Source organism: Ruditapes philippinarum, unplaced genomic scaffold (assembly GCF_026571515.1).
Source record: "Ruditapes philippinarum isolate M1 unplaced genomic scaffold, ASM2657151v2 ctg2007_1_1_1_1, whole genome shotgun sequence".
Lineage (NCBI taxonomy): Eukaryota > Metazoa > Mollusca > Bivalvia > Venerida > Veneridae > Ruditapes > Ruditapes philippinarum.
In genome coordinates, this window is record NW_026865173.1 from 138,863 (window position 1) to 155,983 (window position 17,121).

Sequence of the window (17,121 nt, forward strand, 5' to 3'; positions counted from 1 at the left end):
AGAATTGCTTCTTTAGATTCGTTTTTACGGCGAAAGTATGGCATAATACAATACAGCCACGCACGCACGCACGCACGGCACGCACAACACGCACACAATACACACACACAAACAAACAAACAAACAAACAAACAACAAAACAGATTCATACAGAGTGTCAATATTTCTTTCAAGCAGCTGTGTTCACAGAATATATGGGCTGCACATTTGCACAAAATTTTTTTAAAACAAATTATAAAAACAGTTTAAAAAACAATTATTTGTACGTGCAAATGTAATCTTATGCAGGAAAAGCTAATAACAGGTGGTGCCAAAATGCTGTAATACCCTTAACGATTACACAACGATTTCGTTAATCGGAATTTTTTACTAACGATGATTAGCCGATAAACAAAACGATGCTTTCTCGGTTATGCAACAAAAAAAATCGGGTTAAAATCACTAACGTGTTGTTACGCGATCGCTAACTGCTTTCGTTAGCGTGATTTTAACGAAAAGCTTCGGTTACCACCCCCTGGATAGCCTCCTCACATGAAAGATTGATCATTCCAAAGTCCCTGTCGGGATTTCGAACCCACAGCGGTGAGGGGCAAGTGGTTTGAAGTCAGCGACCTTAACCACTCGGCCACGGACGCCCCAGGTCAATAATAAAGTTATTTTGCTAGAACTGTTTTAATATAAAAGTAAGGATGAGTACAAAAATAACCCAATAAACCACACACACACACACACACACACACACACACACACACACACACACACGCACACACACACACTAGAAAAAAACAACAACAAAAAAACAAAAAAACAAAAACAACAAAATAACAAAAAAAAAAAAAAAAAACACAACAAAAAAAACATACGATGATCTAGGTACTCCATAAACTTAAATTTTATCCTATGTATCAATAATATCATTGGGCAAGAAACTTCATTCATTCATTAATCGGTACTGGTAAGTTCCAGGAACGGTTTACAGGCTGATAGCTTCCTGCACAATCAAACTAAAACAAATTTTAAACTAAAGGAAGGCCGTCAAAATTGCACCTATTTAGAGCCCCTGGGCGGATATTCCTAGTAGGAATTGCCTCAGTATTTCATCAGATTCCATGGACTTCCTTAAAAAGTTTAAAGATTTTTTTCTTTTTCTTTAATACAGCCGGTGAGAGGCAGAAAAAAACAAAAATACGTTATTGAAATTTTGATTAAAAATTTTTTTTTTGTAAAAAGAGTATATTTAGTACTTTCAAAGTGAATCTTGCTTTTGGAATAAAATGCGACAATATTTATTCATAACAATTTGCGACCTGTTACAATTATTTAAACCAAATTGATATCTTAAAACACAAATAACTTAAGATTTTATTTGATAGGAGCCTTGATAGAAAAGTACGTGGTTTATAAATGAAAGTATCATGTAATATATGTCATTCAAGGAGCCTTTAAAAGATGTTATTGCCTCTGTTCATTCATGCGTCACCAAAATGTACCTTATGTAACCTTTTTATACATATCTTTACTTCCTCTTTATGAAATGTAAACACTATTTGGTCATGTAAACATAACTCTTTATAGCGATCGATCTGTCTGTCTGTTGGATTATGTTTTAGTCGGTAAGTTTTGTCGTTCAATTCAATTCGTTTAATTTATTATCATTATTTTATCATTTATTCAAATTACAATAATTATTCTTCAAAGAAAATTGCATTTTTATATGTTTGTAATGTATTAAAACTGTAAACAAATAATACACGACAGACGCTAGAGACAATAATTATGTAAGTGCAATATAATGCGAGTACATTAAGGATGCACATCCGGTTTGTTTTTACTAGATTCTACTTACAGCATAGTATTACTGAAAAAAAAGTAAATACTTTAATAGAAGGTTCAAAATTTAAACTAGAGCACGTGATTAAGGAGATATTTCACACAAGCATATCTTAATTTAAAAAATACAAAATATACAATTGCGAGCTTTTATTATAATGATACCTTTTGTAAAATTAATGGGATTGAACAATGAGATTAATTTCACGCTTCATATTTAAGTTGAACACATTCATAGATTAGTCATAAATTTTATTTCGTTTCAGTTTGAAAATACATGTGATATGATATGGCTATGCATGTTATAACATTTAATGCCTAATAAATATTATAACGTTATGTAGCTGAAGCTGAAACTTTGAAATATGAATCTAAGAATTTCCATATATATTTGTAACAACTTCTCCTGTCCTACAATTTCTGTTTCAGTTTATTTTCTTATGTTTGACTACTATCATATGAGGTATTTGATAATTATATATAGTAAAAATATCCAAATTATAATACATGTCTATATACTTATATAACACTTTGTTTGTGATTTTAAAGTTGTTTGAATAAACCTTTGTAAATAAACATACAGTTATTACATAAACTTTTTCTAGTTGTTGCACTTGTATGATTAAGATAAAGTAGAATATCACGAAGTATTTAGTTCTGTTTCCTTTTCATGACTTGCCCCTTACTGAACAATATGGTTATTTTAAATTTGTTTCTATAAATAATAATAATAATAATAAATAATTTAATAATAATAATAATAAATAAAATAATAATAATAATTATAAAAATAATTAATAATAATAATAATAATAAAGTAAATAATAATAAAATAATAATAATAATAATAATAAATAATAATAATAATAATAATAATAATAATAATAAAATAATAATAATAAAAAAAAACAAAAAAAAAGCAAAAAAAAAAAAACCCGAAACAAATGGCGTTCATGTTATCAGTACATGTAGAAAGGTGCATGTTTGTGGTTTTTATCGTCAATCGATCAAATATTAAACGTTATCATCGTGAAATATGTGTTGAACTAATACATACATGTAGTTTTATTTGTATAAGCAATGAGGTGTCAGGTAGTATGCTATTAAACAAATCGATCAAGTAAAAAAACTACAACTATAAGATAAGAGAAAAATAAAGATATCACAGCATTATCAAATCGATGAACATGTGAAGTTTAATAATATTTTATATTTGTATTTAATATCTTGTGTTGATATATATGGACTTTTTTGTCTTAGTGCGATATCGTATTATATGACATAGCTCAGTTATACAATACCGGAGACTATATGGTCCAGTAAATATAAACAAAGTAACTCATAGATCATGTAACATTATATAATAATGCAAGGAGTATATCATATACCACTCCAACAAAAAAACTCGCTCAGTGAAAATATTGTGGACACAATTTGAAATACGTTCAGCGGACGTTTTATCATTTTGACGAAATTGGATATGTAAATAGCGAAAATATCTTTGTTTTTAAAGGTGAGATTTTAAATCCATCAAAAACAAATCAGAAAAAAATGAATATATATGAATGAATGTATTTTTTTTTGTAAGATTTTACAACTAACGACGAACGAAACGAACGAACGAATTCACGATTGAAACCAGCAATGAAAACAAACAAAAAATTAAACAAATAAACAAAAAAGAATGATACAAACATCAAACGTTTTAATTCGTAATATACATGTATGTAGACTCAGCACGTTCTGGTCATATAAGTTTTTTTTCCGCGTTAACTAAAGTTTCATCAAATAAATTTAGGGTAATTATTTTACATATCATGATCAAATAGATTTGTATCTAATATCAATATATTCAGGTGCATTAACCAGAACAAGAAATGGAGATACAGATTATAACCGACAGTGTAGACTATAGCATTGCTGAATTCTACGAACATTTCCATGCCGACATTCCTCTAGTAGTACAGGTGAGCCAGGGATTCCAGGGACATATCATTGAAGACACGTTTGGAAAAGGGGAGGTAATTAACATTTATCGCTGTAGCAACGCTATATGTCGCAACGCCGCTATATGTCGCAACTAACGCTAAATGTCGCAACGCTGACGCTATATGTCGCAATCAACGCTATATGTCGCAATCGCCTACCGCTAAATGTCGAACTTCGCTATATGTCGCACAAAAACGATTGCCGCAAATGTCGCAACCCCCTTGACGCTAAATTCGCACTTGGTGGAAAAGTCAAATTCAGTCAGCACATACCAATTGTTTCCATTTATATTGTAACAAAACTACCTTTCATAAAAAACAATATATCGCATTAAGGTTAATCGGTAACAAAATGAAATTAAATATAAGCCGCGTTGAATTCATATCGTTACTGCGTGATGCCCTGTCTTATTACTATTTAATACAGTGAACGAAACAACAAACATCAAAATAGTTGGTAGCGGGACACACTTGAAGTCAAAGGTTAACTTTTCACTTTATCTGCTAATTGATCAAACTTCACACAAATGTTCACCGGCATAGATATGTGTCCCCATGCAGCATCAAGGTCCCTACCGCGTCAAGGTAAAGTCACACTTGAAGGTCAAAATTCTTGTCCGCTCTATATAACTTTATCATTTATTATGCGAATTTGAACAAAATTTCAAAACAACTTGTTTGTAACCCAGGCATCCGCCACCGTCGGTCTATTGAAGCATTGTCCTTTAGCACCACAAACAGTTTTCTGACAATGAAAAGCACACACGTCACAATTACATCAACTATGGTATAACAGAAAACGTGATACTTTAATATAATATATATAATTATTACAAGCGTAAAATGGCTTGCGAAACAATGTTCGATGGTAAGGCAAAAAACTGTTATTTAAAAGGCAGCTGTTTGAGTTTACCAAATTGCTTCACAGCATGTTAAAAAAAAAAAAAAAATATTTACTATGTTACACCACGAAGTTATAAATTACAATCTGTTCTTAACATTTTACTGGGTTGAATGGGAATCGTTACTATAGTATAATTATAATAGTAAAATATTTCCTAATCACACGGTTTTTTGATTGTAACGGGTCTGTGATAAAAACTTTAATGCGTTAAATATTAAAAAATAACATTTCTTCATAACGGGGAACTTGTTTTCTAGTTTTAAGGCAAAAAAATTAGATGGATAGTTTCAGATATGCATTTTGTATTTATGAGAATGTAACACATTTTTGCGTGTTTGTCCAATACAAAACAGTAACAAGATTCTATGCCGTCATCCATTTCCTGAGCTTTATTGTCAACATGTAGTTCCATGATATTTAGTCTCGATTACCTACCCCCTATACATGAAAATCTGAAATCGTCCAGTCCATTGGATGCTTACAGGACATTAGAAAAAATACTTTCTTTTCATTTGACAAAAATGAAACATAAAAATGTTTTGCAACAATGCGAGAAATTTAAAATGTGTCCCAAAGTGTTAAAATTATGTACGAGACATTTTTTATTTACTTGTGTTTTTATTGGGAACTCGCAAAATAAATCGTGTAGTGCCGCAGTAATTCATGTGTGTTATTCCCTGCGGTCTGAAGACCGCAGGGTATTTTTTTTAATGCGTTTATTTAAGGTCGCCGCCGGAAAGCCCATATGGGCGACCGTACACTCAAGTCGGGCCATCCTAGAGCGTCCCGCCGAGATTTTTTTCGTCGATTTTTTTCCCAGCTTTATTGGTTGAGGAAGACCCCAAGTGCCCCTCCGGGCATTATTTCAGGCACGAGCGGGCACCTGGGTAGAACCACCGACCTTCCGTAAGCCAGCTGGATGGCTTCCTCACATGAAAGATTTCGGCCCGAGTGAGGATCGAACCTACAGGGTATTGGTACGCGTTTAACTTTTGAGGCATGAAGGAGCACATGACATGTTTTCGGTACATGGAGGAGCATGTGATCTGTAAACCGTACATGATTGGTAAATTGACCTTTTCGAAAACCTAGCTAAATACCGTTTGCCGGTACGTTACGGATTTACCTCTAGGGAATTAGTCCGAATTACACCTAATTAACAACAAAAAACTATTACGTGATATTTCTAATTTTCTATAATTATTTTACCGTTTAAGGTGGAAAAACTTAATTGATGTGTTTGAAAATTATCAATGTTTCTTTAATATCTATCTCAAATTTTATAAACAATAAATTGTTTATACTGAAAATCTACAAAATTAAAATATTCGTAGTGGCATCTGCCATACTAAATAGAGATATTTTCTGCGTAAACTTGTGTGTTTACTTTTTATATTGTTTGCTCGGAATTATTCATAAAATGGTAGGCCTATTTAATCATTTTCTTAAAAAGAAATAATTGTTTTATGTTCGACCTTCTCCGGTCTTCAACGGTCACCAGTTTTCAAAAACCTTCTTCTATATTGATCGTTTATTCAATTGTCAACTATATTCCTGATACAAACGTTGATTTATCCCCCCCCCCACACCCCCAAAAAAATGTTGAAAATAGTTAAATGAAATATCTTTATATCATTAAAATGTTCACCGCAGGAAACCATTTTATTTGTTATTTATTTGCAATGTATCAGCCAAAGGATTCCGACCGAATTATCAACGATTTATTGCACAGACACGCAGAATTATTCCCTGCGGTGTGGAGACCGCAGGGTATTGGTACGCGCATGGAGGAGCACGTGACTTGTTTTCGGTACATGGAGAACCATGTGATCTATAAACCGTACATGATTGGTTAATTGACCTTTTCGAAAACCTAGCTAAATACCGTTTGCCGGTACGTTACGGATTTACCTCTAGGGAATTAGTCCGAATTACACCTAATTAACAACAAAAAACTATTACATACGTGATATATCTTATTTTCTATAATTATTTTACCGTTTAAGGTGGAAAAACTTGAATGATGTGTTTGAAAATTATCAACGTTTCTTTAATATCTGTCTCAAATTTTACAAACAATAAATTGTTTATACTGAAAATCTACAAAATTAAAATATTCGTAGTGGCTTCGCCATAATAAATATAGATATTTTCTGCTTGAACTTGTGTGTTTACTTTATTTTTATTTTATTTTTGCTCGAAATTATTCATTAAATGGTATGCCTATTTAATCATTTTCTAAAAAGAAATAATTCTTTTATGTTCGACCTTCTCCGGTTTTCAACGGTCACCAGTTTCCAAAGACCTTCTTCTATATCGATCGATTATTGTCAACTATATTCCTGATACAAATGTTGAAAATAGTTAAATGAAATATTTTATATCATTAAAACATTAAAAATGTTCCCCGCAGGAAACCATTTTACTTGGTTAGGTTTTGGTACATTTAATGCTATAAGCAGTGAACAATAAGCAGTAAGCCGTAAGCAGTTGACAGTAGGCAATTGACAGTAAGCAGTTGACAGTAAGCAGTAGGCAGTTAACAGTAGGCAGTTGTTAGTCAGAAGTAGACAGAAAGCAGTCAAAAACAGTTGGCTGTCGTTTATGGAATTCCATGTTATAGTGCATGCATTTATTAATTTATCAGTGAATTCCTTTAAATGTTGTTCTAAGAATAAATATGTACCTGTAAACTATTAAAGTAAATTAGGAGGCAGAAAAATACCAAGGGTCCAACCGGGTTTTGAACCACAGACCTCTTGGTCCGTAGACGGACACCTCAACCACGTAGTTAAAGGGTTAATCTAACAGCAAGGCTGATGGAAGTGGCCTATATACCTACAACCACTATACTCCTTCCCTCTTTACTTTTCAGAGCTAGCCAGCTCTCCTGAATGACACTCCCTGCTTACCGCATGAGTCGTCAAACACTTCTGACACCATTAAAGTAAATTAGGAGGCAGAAAAATACCAAGGGTCCTACCGGGTTTTGAACAACAGACCTCTTGGTCCGTAGGCGGACACCTCAACCACATCGCTAAAGGGTTTACCCAACAGCAAGGCTGTTGGAAGCGGACTATATACCACTGCACTATATTGTGTTTGACCTCCAGAACGGCAACTATTTCGGCAACTGAATAATTTTTTGACCAATATAGTTGTAATAGGTCGTCCATTTTTATTTTAATGCTATAAGCAGTGAATAATAAGTAGTAAGCCGTAAGCAGTTGACGGTAAGCAGTTGACAGTAAGCAGTAGGCAGTCAACATTTGACAATTCCATAGTATATTGATTCATTAATGTTCCCAAAGAAATATTGAGATAATATATAAAAAGTTATGAAAGTATAACAATTCTGTCATAAACCTAAATCAATACACCGCATAGTTACGAATATCGATCAACAGATCAATTGGGTACATGTATTATTTAATACTTACATGTAGTAAAGCCTATCTAGTCAGATTATGAACAGGTATAATATAATATATATATTAAGATATAGTTCCCCCTTAGCATTAACAAGCGGTTTGCTCAGTCATGTCAAATATACATGCATATCTAAATGTTTTTGTTGATGCATTTTGTGCGAAAGACATCCTCAAAGAGAAAGTTTGATCTCACACCTGGTCCGTGGTTGAGAACCAAATCCATCCCTTTTATCAAAAACCGTGTCTATGGCCATACAAGGTTTTTGCCATAGACCGCGAAATACAACTTTTGTTTGCTTACTAGGATATGTTTTCGTGTGTAAATGGTATAAACTTTAAATGTTTTAACACTTACTTTTTGTTTCAGTTCCATCTGTTACTTTCCTACTAAGTGCGACATTTAGCGTCAAGGGGTTGCGACATTTAGCGGCAATCGATTTTTGTGCGACATATAGCGGCAACGTTGCGACATTTAGCGGTAGGCGATTGCGACATATAGCGTTGATTGCGACATATAGCGTCAGCGTTGCGACATTTAGCGTTAGTTGCGACATATAGCGGCGTTGCGACATATAGCGTTGCTACAATTGCTTCCCAAATTGACGGTTTATTTTAAAGATTATAAACTTAACATATGACGTTTTACATTTCTTGGAGTTTTGACATTTTGGGCCTTTCCAGGTCATGAAGTAACGCAGGTACTTGGTGGTAAAATAAAAGATATTGATCAGTTTCATGGTCATCTTTAGATTTCTTTGTCATAAAGTAACAGTGTAATACTCATTAAATAACACGGTAAGGTTTCTTAGGTTGCTTGGTCATAAAGTAACACGTTTAGGTTGCTTGGCCATAAATTAACATGTATACTTTTTTCTTGATCATTATGTAACAAATTAAGCTCTCTTGGCCATAAAGTAAAACATTAAGTTTTCTTGGTCATAGAGTAACACAGTCATTTATTTTATGCTTTTCAGTTGATTACTGATTTATCCGTGAACATTATATTTGATAATTTCACAGTGAAAATTATCAAAATATAATTTCACACTTTTCAATGACGAAACAACTGTTTTTAAGATTTTCCCCATGTGGTACCTCAATTTTATTTTTGCTGACAATTCTGACAATGTCAGGCTGTTTAAAGAAAAGCAAAGCTGAAATTGATAAATAACTAATTATAAAATGTCAAAAGTAATAAAAAGAAGAAAACTTACTTCTATTCATTCAAATTCCAATAACCAAATATCGTCTCTAAATTTTTTGTTTCATTTTCACAGTCTGAAAAATACATTCCTTTCACATGCAAAACTGCTCTTGATGACTTTTGGGCATATTTAAGTATCCTACGAGCAATAACTGCCGTATGCTTTATGAAAATTTGAAAAGCAATGACAGTCATCAGCCCGAAGAATAAGTAAACAACCCAGCGTTCGTAATGCAGCCTTTGAACAATTCCAAGTTTTCCATGTTCCTAGCTGCTTTTTGAATGTTTTCACATCTGTCAACTGTTACAATCCTCAAATAAGTTTTCTTTTTTTTAAAAGGTGCATGAATAACAAATCCAAATGATATCTCTCTGAATCAAACACAATTATTTTTCTCCCGTGAAATACACAACTTTTAAAAAAGTGCGGCCGCTGTCATTTAACACAGCAAGGTCTGATATAAATTCGCAGTAAGTATCAGAAATATGGATGGATGGTTGGATTTTTTCTCCTACTAGAATGGTTCTTTTTTTATTATTAAAACAAGCGATCATTCATATTTTTTTAATTAAATGAATGATATCACCGTCAATTAACGTTGATTGTCGAACTTATTTTCAGCCCAAGACTTCTTGTATTTAATGAGAAATTCCGACTAAATGAGGCTCTCAATGGGGAAAGCCGATTTTAATATTTACATTAATATTGTGAAAATTTCGTTTTAACTTCTTTTTAAGCATAAACTAAAAAAAATTTGTTTGTTTGTTGTGTAAGATGACATTTTATCTCATCGAGTGGACTTTAAAAACAGTATCTTACACACAAACAAACTGATATCCTCTATTTATTTTATGCTTTTCAGTGAATTACTAATTTATCCTAGAAAAATATATTTGATAATTTCCCAGTAAAAACAATGAATCATGACGGAAAACTGTTAGGCTAATATTGAATAAGCTGGAAGCTCTTTATTTTGTGGATCATGTTACCAGTGACATAAAAACGGAAAATTCCGTTCTTTGAAAATATGAATTTAATATTTCTAGATTGGTCTACTGTAGGTATGGTTACTGTTTTGTAATGTATTATTTTGATAAAAACCTTTTTTTTCTTCAAAATCTATCTCTTTATGTAGACACTCTTGAAAATGCATTAGCATGATATTAACATATACATATACTTTGCGCTGATCTGTTTTCATGTGACGTTTAGATAACGAAAGAAGGCGTTTTAAGGTAATGCATTTTACCGATGGCAATTTGATAAACAATAATGCAATTGTATAATTGTCAAGAGTTTGTTGATCATTCCTTGCCACATGTATCCAATTAGTTGTTTCTTCACCATTATCCTTGTAATAGGACCACTGACACTGTCAAGGTTATGTGGCGACATTCCAGCTTTACCGATTGAGGTTTGTACGTCATTTCCGCTACGGACGGGCACCTGAGTAGAGCACGCGACGTTCCGCCATCTAGCTGGCTAGCAAATCATTACATGAAAGATTGCAAAGTCCTGACGGGATAAGAACCCACAGCGGTGAAGGGGCAAATGATTTGTCTTCAGCAACCTTAAGTGCACGGCCGCGGAGGTCCCACTTTTGTAATGTGTTATTTATTGTTACAGGTTTGAGTAACATAATATCGTTTTTTTTAACAGATTCTGTATATAGCTGCAATATCAAAACAGAAACGTGTTGCAGCTAAAGCTCACACTAAAGGATCTCACAGAGTGTTAAGTATACCTCAGGGATTCTCAGATAATCTTTGTATAAGAAGATTTGGAAAAGGTTAGTTTAGATATGATAATTGACTAGATACATATATGCACCTTTCCAGAAAGCTTATTGTTAACTTATTGCTTTTACATCATTTTTGAACCACGATCCTACCCCGTCCTCACCCCCTCCCCAGTATTGGGTATTTATTAAAATTGGTTAACATCCGGAAAGCCCAGTTGTAGTTCGCCCGGCTGATTCAACACTCACACCGTATTATAAATATCATAAAAGAAAAAAAGAAATCAAATGTTCGGTTCTTATAACTTCTATATTATTTCACTAATAAAGCGTTTCTCAAATCTTGTAGGGTAAACTGAATTTTCCTGTCCCATAACACAAAAGAATGATAACAGATAGGCTTGTGCAGTTGTTCTTATTTGTTTTCAGAAAAAATGAATGATACAATCTGTTTAAATTTTAAACTTAAAAATAGATATTATTACATGGCAATTAGTGCATTTTGATTCATTACATTCTATGAATATCGCTCTGTCTCGACTAATTTTTTATCGTCCTCGTATTGTGTAGAAAAGCTAGCCAGATGTGCGTTTTACAATATAAGTGAGACACTTATCAATGTTAAACCAAAGTGCAATGTAAATATTAAAATACCAGTATGAATAACACGTTAAAATCATACTAAATCATACAGTATTATTTTTTTAAATAACTTATTATTATGTATGTTTATATATTTCCATTCTCTTCTCAAATTTGGCAAAGCTGAATAATTAAATTGAAATTGAATTATTGTATCATAGTTTGAAGACTTTTCTGTTGAAAATGTTTCAGAATTTAAGTGTATACATATACATGCACAGTGCGTTAACTGGAGTGCATGGAGTGCAGGTATTAGTTACCCGCACCCCAGAGCATGCCCATTGATTGCTTCATTTTTTCCCGTGGTTCACTTATTGTTACGACAGAGATAGGGATAACGGTAGAAATATCATATTTATGGTCGTTCATGTTTCGGGGGGGGGGGGGGTCATTTTGTTACAACAGGAAACGTGATTTTATTTTTGCCTATGATACAATAGAGAAAGAACATCAAAGATCTATACACGGAGCTATGCTCCCTCGTATAAATCAGATAGCCTCTTATTTCGATGCTCTTTCTGATACATAATTCATCGTCAAAACTCTTACGGTACAACCCATGATTTTGTTAATACCGGAAATGCATTCCGTTGTGTGGGGATGGGGACTTGAGTAAATTAGTTTTGATGTGTTAGATAGGTGTTTGTCTAGAAAGTATAGGGGTGATTCTTTTATTTTTATGTATGTGGGGGTGGGTGATTCTGTTATTGTAATGTGGATTTTGCTCTACAGACGGTCTCAGGTCACAGGATATATTGTATTTACTTGTATTTTTACTTATTACAGCTGGCCATGAACAAACTATGTCAGACATTCTGAAACATAATAGACTTCCGGTGACTGTACAATATCCACCAAACGACATCATTATATTCGGCAACAAAAGATTCAACTCGTCAAATATTCCACGGCTGGAAATTGTAAAAGCATTTGAAGAAATATATTTACTTGGAAACTACTTAACAGATGGTATAAGTATTAACATCCTTAATGTTTTTATTGGGTATATTTTTTTAACAATTTGACTAAAGCTCAGATGTAGTTATTTCTTGCATGTAGATGTGATGATTACCGAATAAGTTTCGCCTTCATTGTAATTCGGATTTCCCGAGAATGTTATCTTTTAACGTTTTCAGGGTTAAAATAATGAAAGCACACTTTTGTTTAAAAGATCACAAGAAAGTGAATACCTATGGGTGGATGTCAGTTACTTGTTGTCATTAATTTCTTATCCTTTAGGTCATTGCTTCTATATTTAACTTGTCCAGACACTGCTTAAGGCGGTGCTAGTGGGCTTATAACCTTCGTTGCATTAAAAGTTAATGAAACATTATTAGTTTAATATTTGTGTTTCACCTATGTTGTTTATCCCGAGATATTTGTATATACTTTTAAAAAATTCTTATACATTATTTTAGCATTTATTCAGTAGTATTACCGCCAATACTTTGTATATTGTGTTGAGAATGACATAAAATTTCCGTTGAAAATAAAGTATATACTTTGTTTTATGAAACAGGTAAGTTAGGGAAAGAAATCATTCATCTACCCCTATATCTGTCACAGCTAAGATTACGTCTTGTTACTGGAATAAAAGGTCTGACGGAGGAGGGCTGGGTCAGGCATTGTGACGCGTTGATGGAGGAAAGCAAACAAATTGAATACGATCTTCTGTTTGGAAATCAATGTATGTTTATTAATTCTTATCACAAAGTTGATATTTCCCAGTTTCGTTTATTTTGTTTAATAAATAGCTTACTCGGTAGGGTTGCTTTTTGAAAGAAAATGTTGATGATTTCATGAATACGAGTAATGGAAGATGTTATCTTTTTTTTCTATCTATATTTATGCATATCTTAGAGAAATTTACCTTTCATTAAATATGAGTTGCTGAATTCTATACAAATGGCAATACAGCAAAAAAGATCTTTACGGTTCAGATTTCCGTTTCGTTTCAATATAAAGCCTGCACATTCAATTTCCCTATTACTCACGTATCACTTGGCCCTCATTGCTGCCTGAAATAATGCACGACGGGGCAAATGTGGTCTTCCTACACCAGTAAAGCAAGAAAGTCGGCATATGACATAAACTGTGTTTTTTCCGTCGTAAAAGCCAACTAAATTTAAATAAATAAAAAAAAATCAGTATATTTTGTCAACAAGAATGACAAAAGCATTAGAGTCTAGTAAAGACCTTGGGTAAGAGTAAAGATAACTATGATATCATGTCTTGTTTTTTATGTATCTCTAGATGTTGCGGAATACGACCACTCTGACATCAGTCCAAATACAAAATATGCTTACATAGAACCACTACATTATGATGATATGTTCAACTTGATGCTTCGTTGGCCGGAATGCCATTTAGGAGGTCAATCAAGGGACTCATCTTCTTCGTCTTCTTCCTCTTCTTCGACAGGCAAAGACAAACAATACGTGACACACGAAATGGGTGGGACGTGAATCTTATGTAATATAATAGACTGATAAGTCCTTTTAACGAGGATTAAGAAAAATTAATATCCAAGATGAATTTATTGGATTTATTCTAAAAAGCAACACATCATTTCATTTAGTCAACTAGTTAAGCAATTTGAACGAGATGAAATATTTTAGTTATCTTTGCAATGAACATTGGATTAAAAAAAGCTTTAAAAAACCCTAAACAACCCAACAACAACAAAAATAGCTTTTTGCTTTTTCCATCTTAACTATTTGCTTTGTGGGGAAAAGTGACATAAAGATACTATCGTTTGCTTAAGTTTAGAATTTTGTTACATTTTCTGCGGGAAAACAACATCATCATCAACAACCACAACAACAACAACAACAACAACAACAACATTCAAACCGTCAAAATAGCCTGGTATGTGATAATACGTTTAAGCATTTGACGTTTTGTCCGTCAACAAGCTGTCCGCAGGAAAATGATTTAAAAGGAAAAGGGTGAACGTTATGTGGTTATTACGCCGAAAAATAATCTTAAAATAGTCGTACAAATGCAAACTGTAGTTTTTCAGTGTTACATAATTATGATTATATTCATACTAGTACAAAATATATTAGCATTTAGTTTTATAATAATTATATTGCCTTTTCTTAGAATTTCGACTTTATATACGAGTATTTATATTCTTTTTGACCTTTTTGTACCACAATTAGAACATTTGCTAGAGATATTGATAGCGTCCGTTTTGCAATACGATACCATAGATGAACGCAAAACTGTATTTGATGTGAGCTCAAATGCAATCATGCTTTTTTGGCATATCTAGTTTTAGTCTTGTAGTCATGAAATGCAAAAGGGACGGACAATCCCAGAAAAATATTTAAGATTAAAAGCATTTGATATATATTTGTTAGGACAATAAATACTCAAATCACTTTATTTGTTTATTTGACAACAGTTTAAGCATAATCAATGCTTTTTTTAAAATCATCATAAAAAACTGATGGCGTACTCCTTCAATGATAAAAAGGTCATAAAATTACCATGTAGGGGAGATAACTAACTATATTAAAGTGTACATATTAATGTTTGTTTATCTAAAGTCAATAATTAACATCATCATTAATCTTGACTGTAAGACATTGCGTGTTTGACTAACTGGAATAAGTTATCTTTTATTAACTTTATTACAAGTAACACCCGGTATATATTCCGTACATACATATTATCTAGATAATATATTTTGTACATAAAATCTTGTGTTTCACTTAATGGTGATTTTTTGGATGCATGAATTGAGTCCGTCGAGTGAAGGTGAGAATCTGTCGCCTTTCTTGTTCGCACCTATCTTAACGATTTACAGACCAGCAGTATTGAAGCTTCAAGTGGCATACCTGTAAAATTTGTAATAAAGACAGATTTATAACTCATTTAAATCTACATTAGAATTAAAATCATATTTTAAACTATTGTCGCATTGTGACGCATTACATTTGTTCAAATTTCGATCTGCTAATTATAGATTTCCTGTTGAAACCGGCAGGAGGGACGGAACATAATTCAATAGCAGACAGTGTACACTTTGTGACCTAGATGAGTGAGGAACCGAAAAACATTATCTATTATGTTGTCCTTTCTTTAAGTTTTAGCGGTCAATTCTTATCAGCAGTTTTAAACGAATAGTTTGATGAATGTGAAATCAAAACTTTTATCTGTTTTATTTTTTTTTATATGTTTTCCCCTCATAGTGTTCTTATGTACCTAATATAATTAAAGAGTATGTTCTGTTTTGTTCGGAATATATTGTACGGAATATATTGTACGGAATATATACCATTTGCGCATAATACCTGTTGAAGACTTTCGCGTTGAAACATTGTTTTTTATGATTAAAATATTATATTCAGAAGATGTCACTGGGATATACTTCAATATTACTGTTTTAAGATCTGTTCATTCAATAAAAAATACTACGCTTCGAGTAGAACAATGAATTTTTCTCTTGTAGATTTCGGCAAAATGTACAGTTTGTCATGTAATTTCTTATAACAGTGAAATATATTTTTTGATATTTACAGATTATATTATAGTTCTATAATTTTCGATATTATCATAGTTGTTTATATTTCTATTATTTGTTGTTGAAATAAAGTATGTGATATAATTATATACAATTATGTGTTGTCAATTCTTCTTTGAAGTCCTCAAAGACATGGCATTTGTACACCATGATAACAGATAAAATTAACAGTTTTTTTAAACGTTCAAACTCTAATTTCCATTTTAGGTTTGCATCAAGTAAACACCATACACATCTTTTTATAATAATAACTGTGAATAATGGCGGCATATTAAGTTAACAAGTGCTAGGTAATTAGAAACATAATACCTAAATAAACATATATCAAATAAACATTATTCAAGTAAATAATAATAATAATAATAATAATAATAATAATAATACTGATAATAATAATAATTATTATAATAAAGACTTTATTTAACGAGAGAACTCATTTGAACAACATAACAATCTTCCATGAGGCCCTCAACAAGGAACAATATAAATTTAACATATTCAAACTATAAAAATACATATATGTAAATACATACACGAGATTATCAATTTGTATACATCGACGTGTGATTATATCTCAAGTATGAAGTTTTAAAATGGTTCACAGATGTAGCAGACTTGATATGTGAAAAGGTCATCCAGCGTAGTTCAGAAAATAGTTCAGCAGATGGAGGTCATAATCTTTGTCTAGAATTAGTCTTTCAGCTCTCTTTTGGAGCTTAATGAGTTTATCTTCTAGAAAAGACGTACAGTTAACGTAAATTATGCAACAATAGTCAAGATATGGTAAAATATATGCACTGTAAAACATTTTACGTACAGGTATAGATATGAATAATTTTATACGAGATAATA

At 32.3% G+C, this 17,121-nt stretch overlaps 1 protein-coding gene across 1 annotated transcript; it reads left to right on the plus strand.

Annotated features, from left to right (window-relative positions):
* The first annotated feature begins 1,470 nt into the window (after positions 1–1,470).
* Positions 1,471–16,363, plus strand: LOC132728112 (uncharacterized). The gene is made up of 6 exons (XM_060713723.1): positions 1,471–1,613; positions 3,687–3,851; positions 11,018–11,147; positions 12,525–12,707; positions 13,258–13,425; positions 13,992–16,363. Exons 2-6 carry the CDS (start codon positions 3,708–3,710, stop codon positions 14,201–14,203), a joined length of 837 nt encoding a protein of 278 aa, XP_060569706.1. The 5' UTR covers positions 1,471–1,613; positions 3,687–3,707; the 3' UTR covers positions 14,204–16,363.
* Positions 16,364–17,121: the final 758 nt, after the last annotated feature.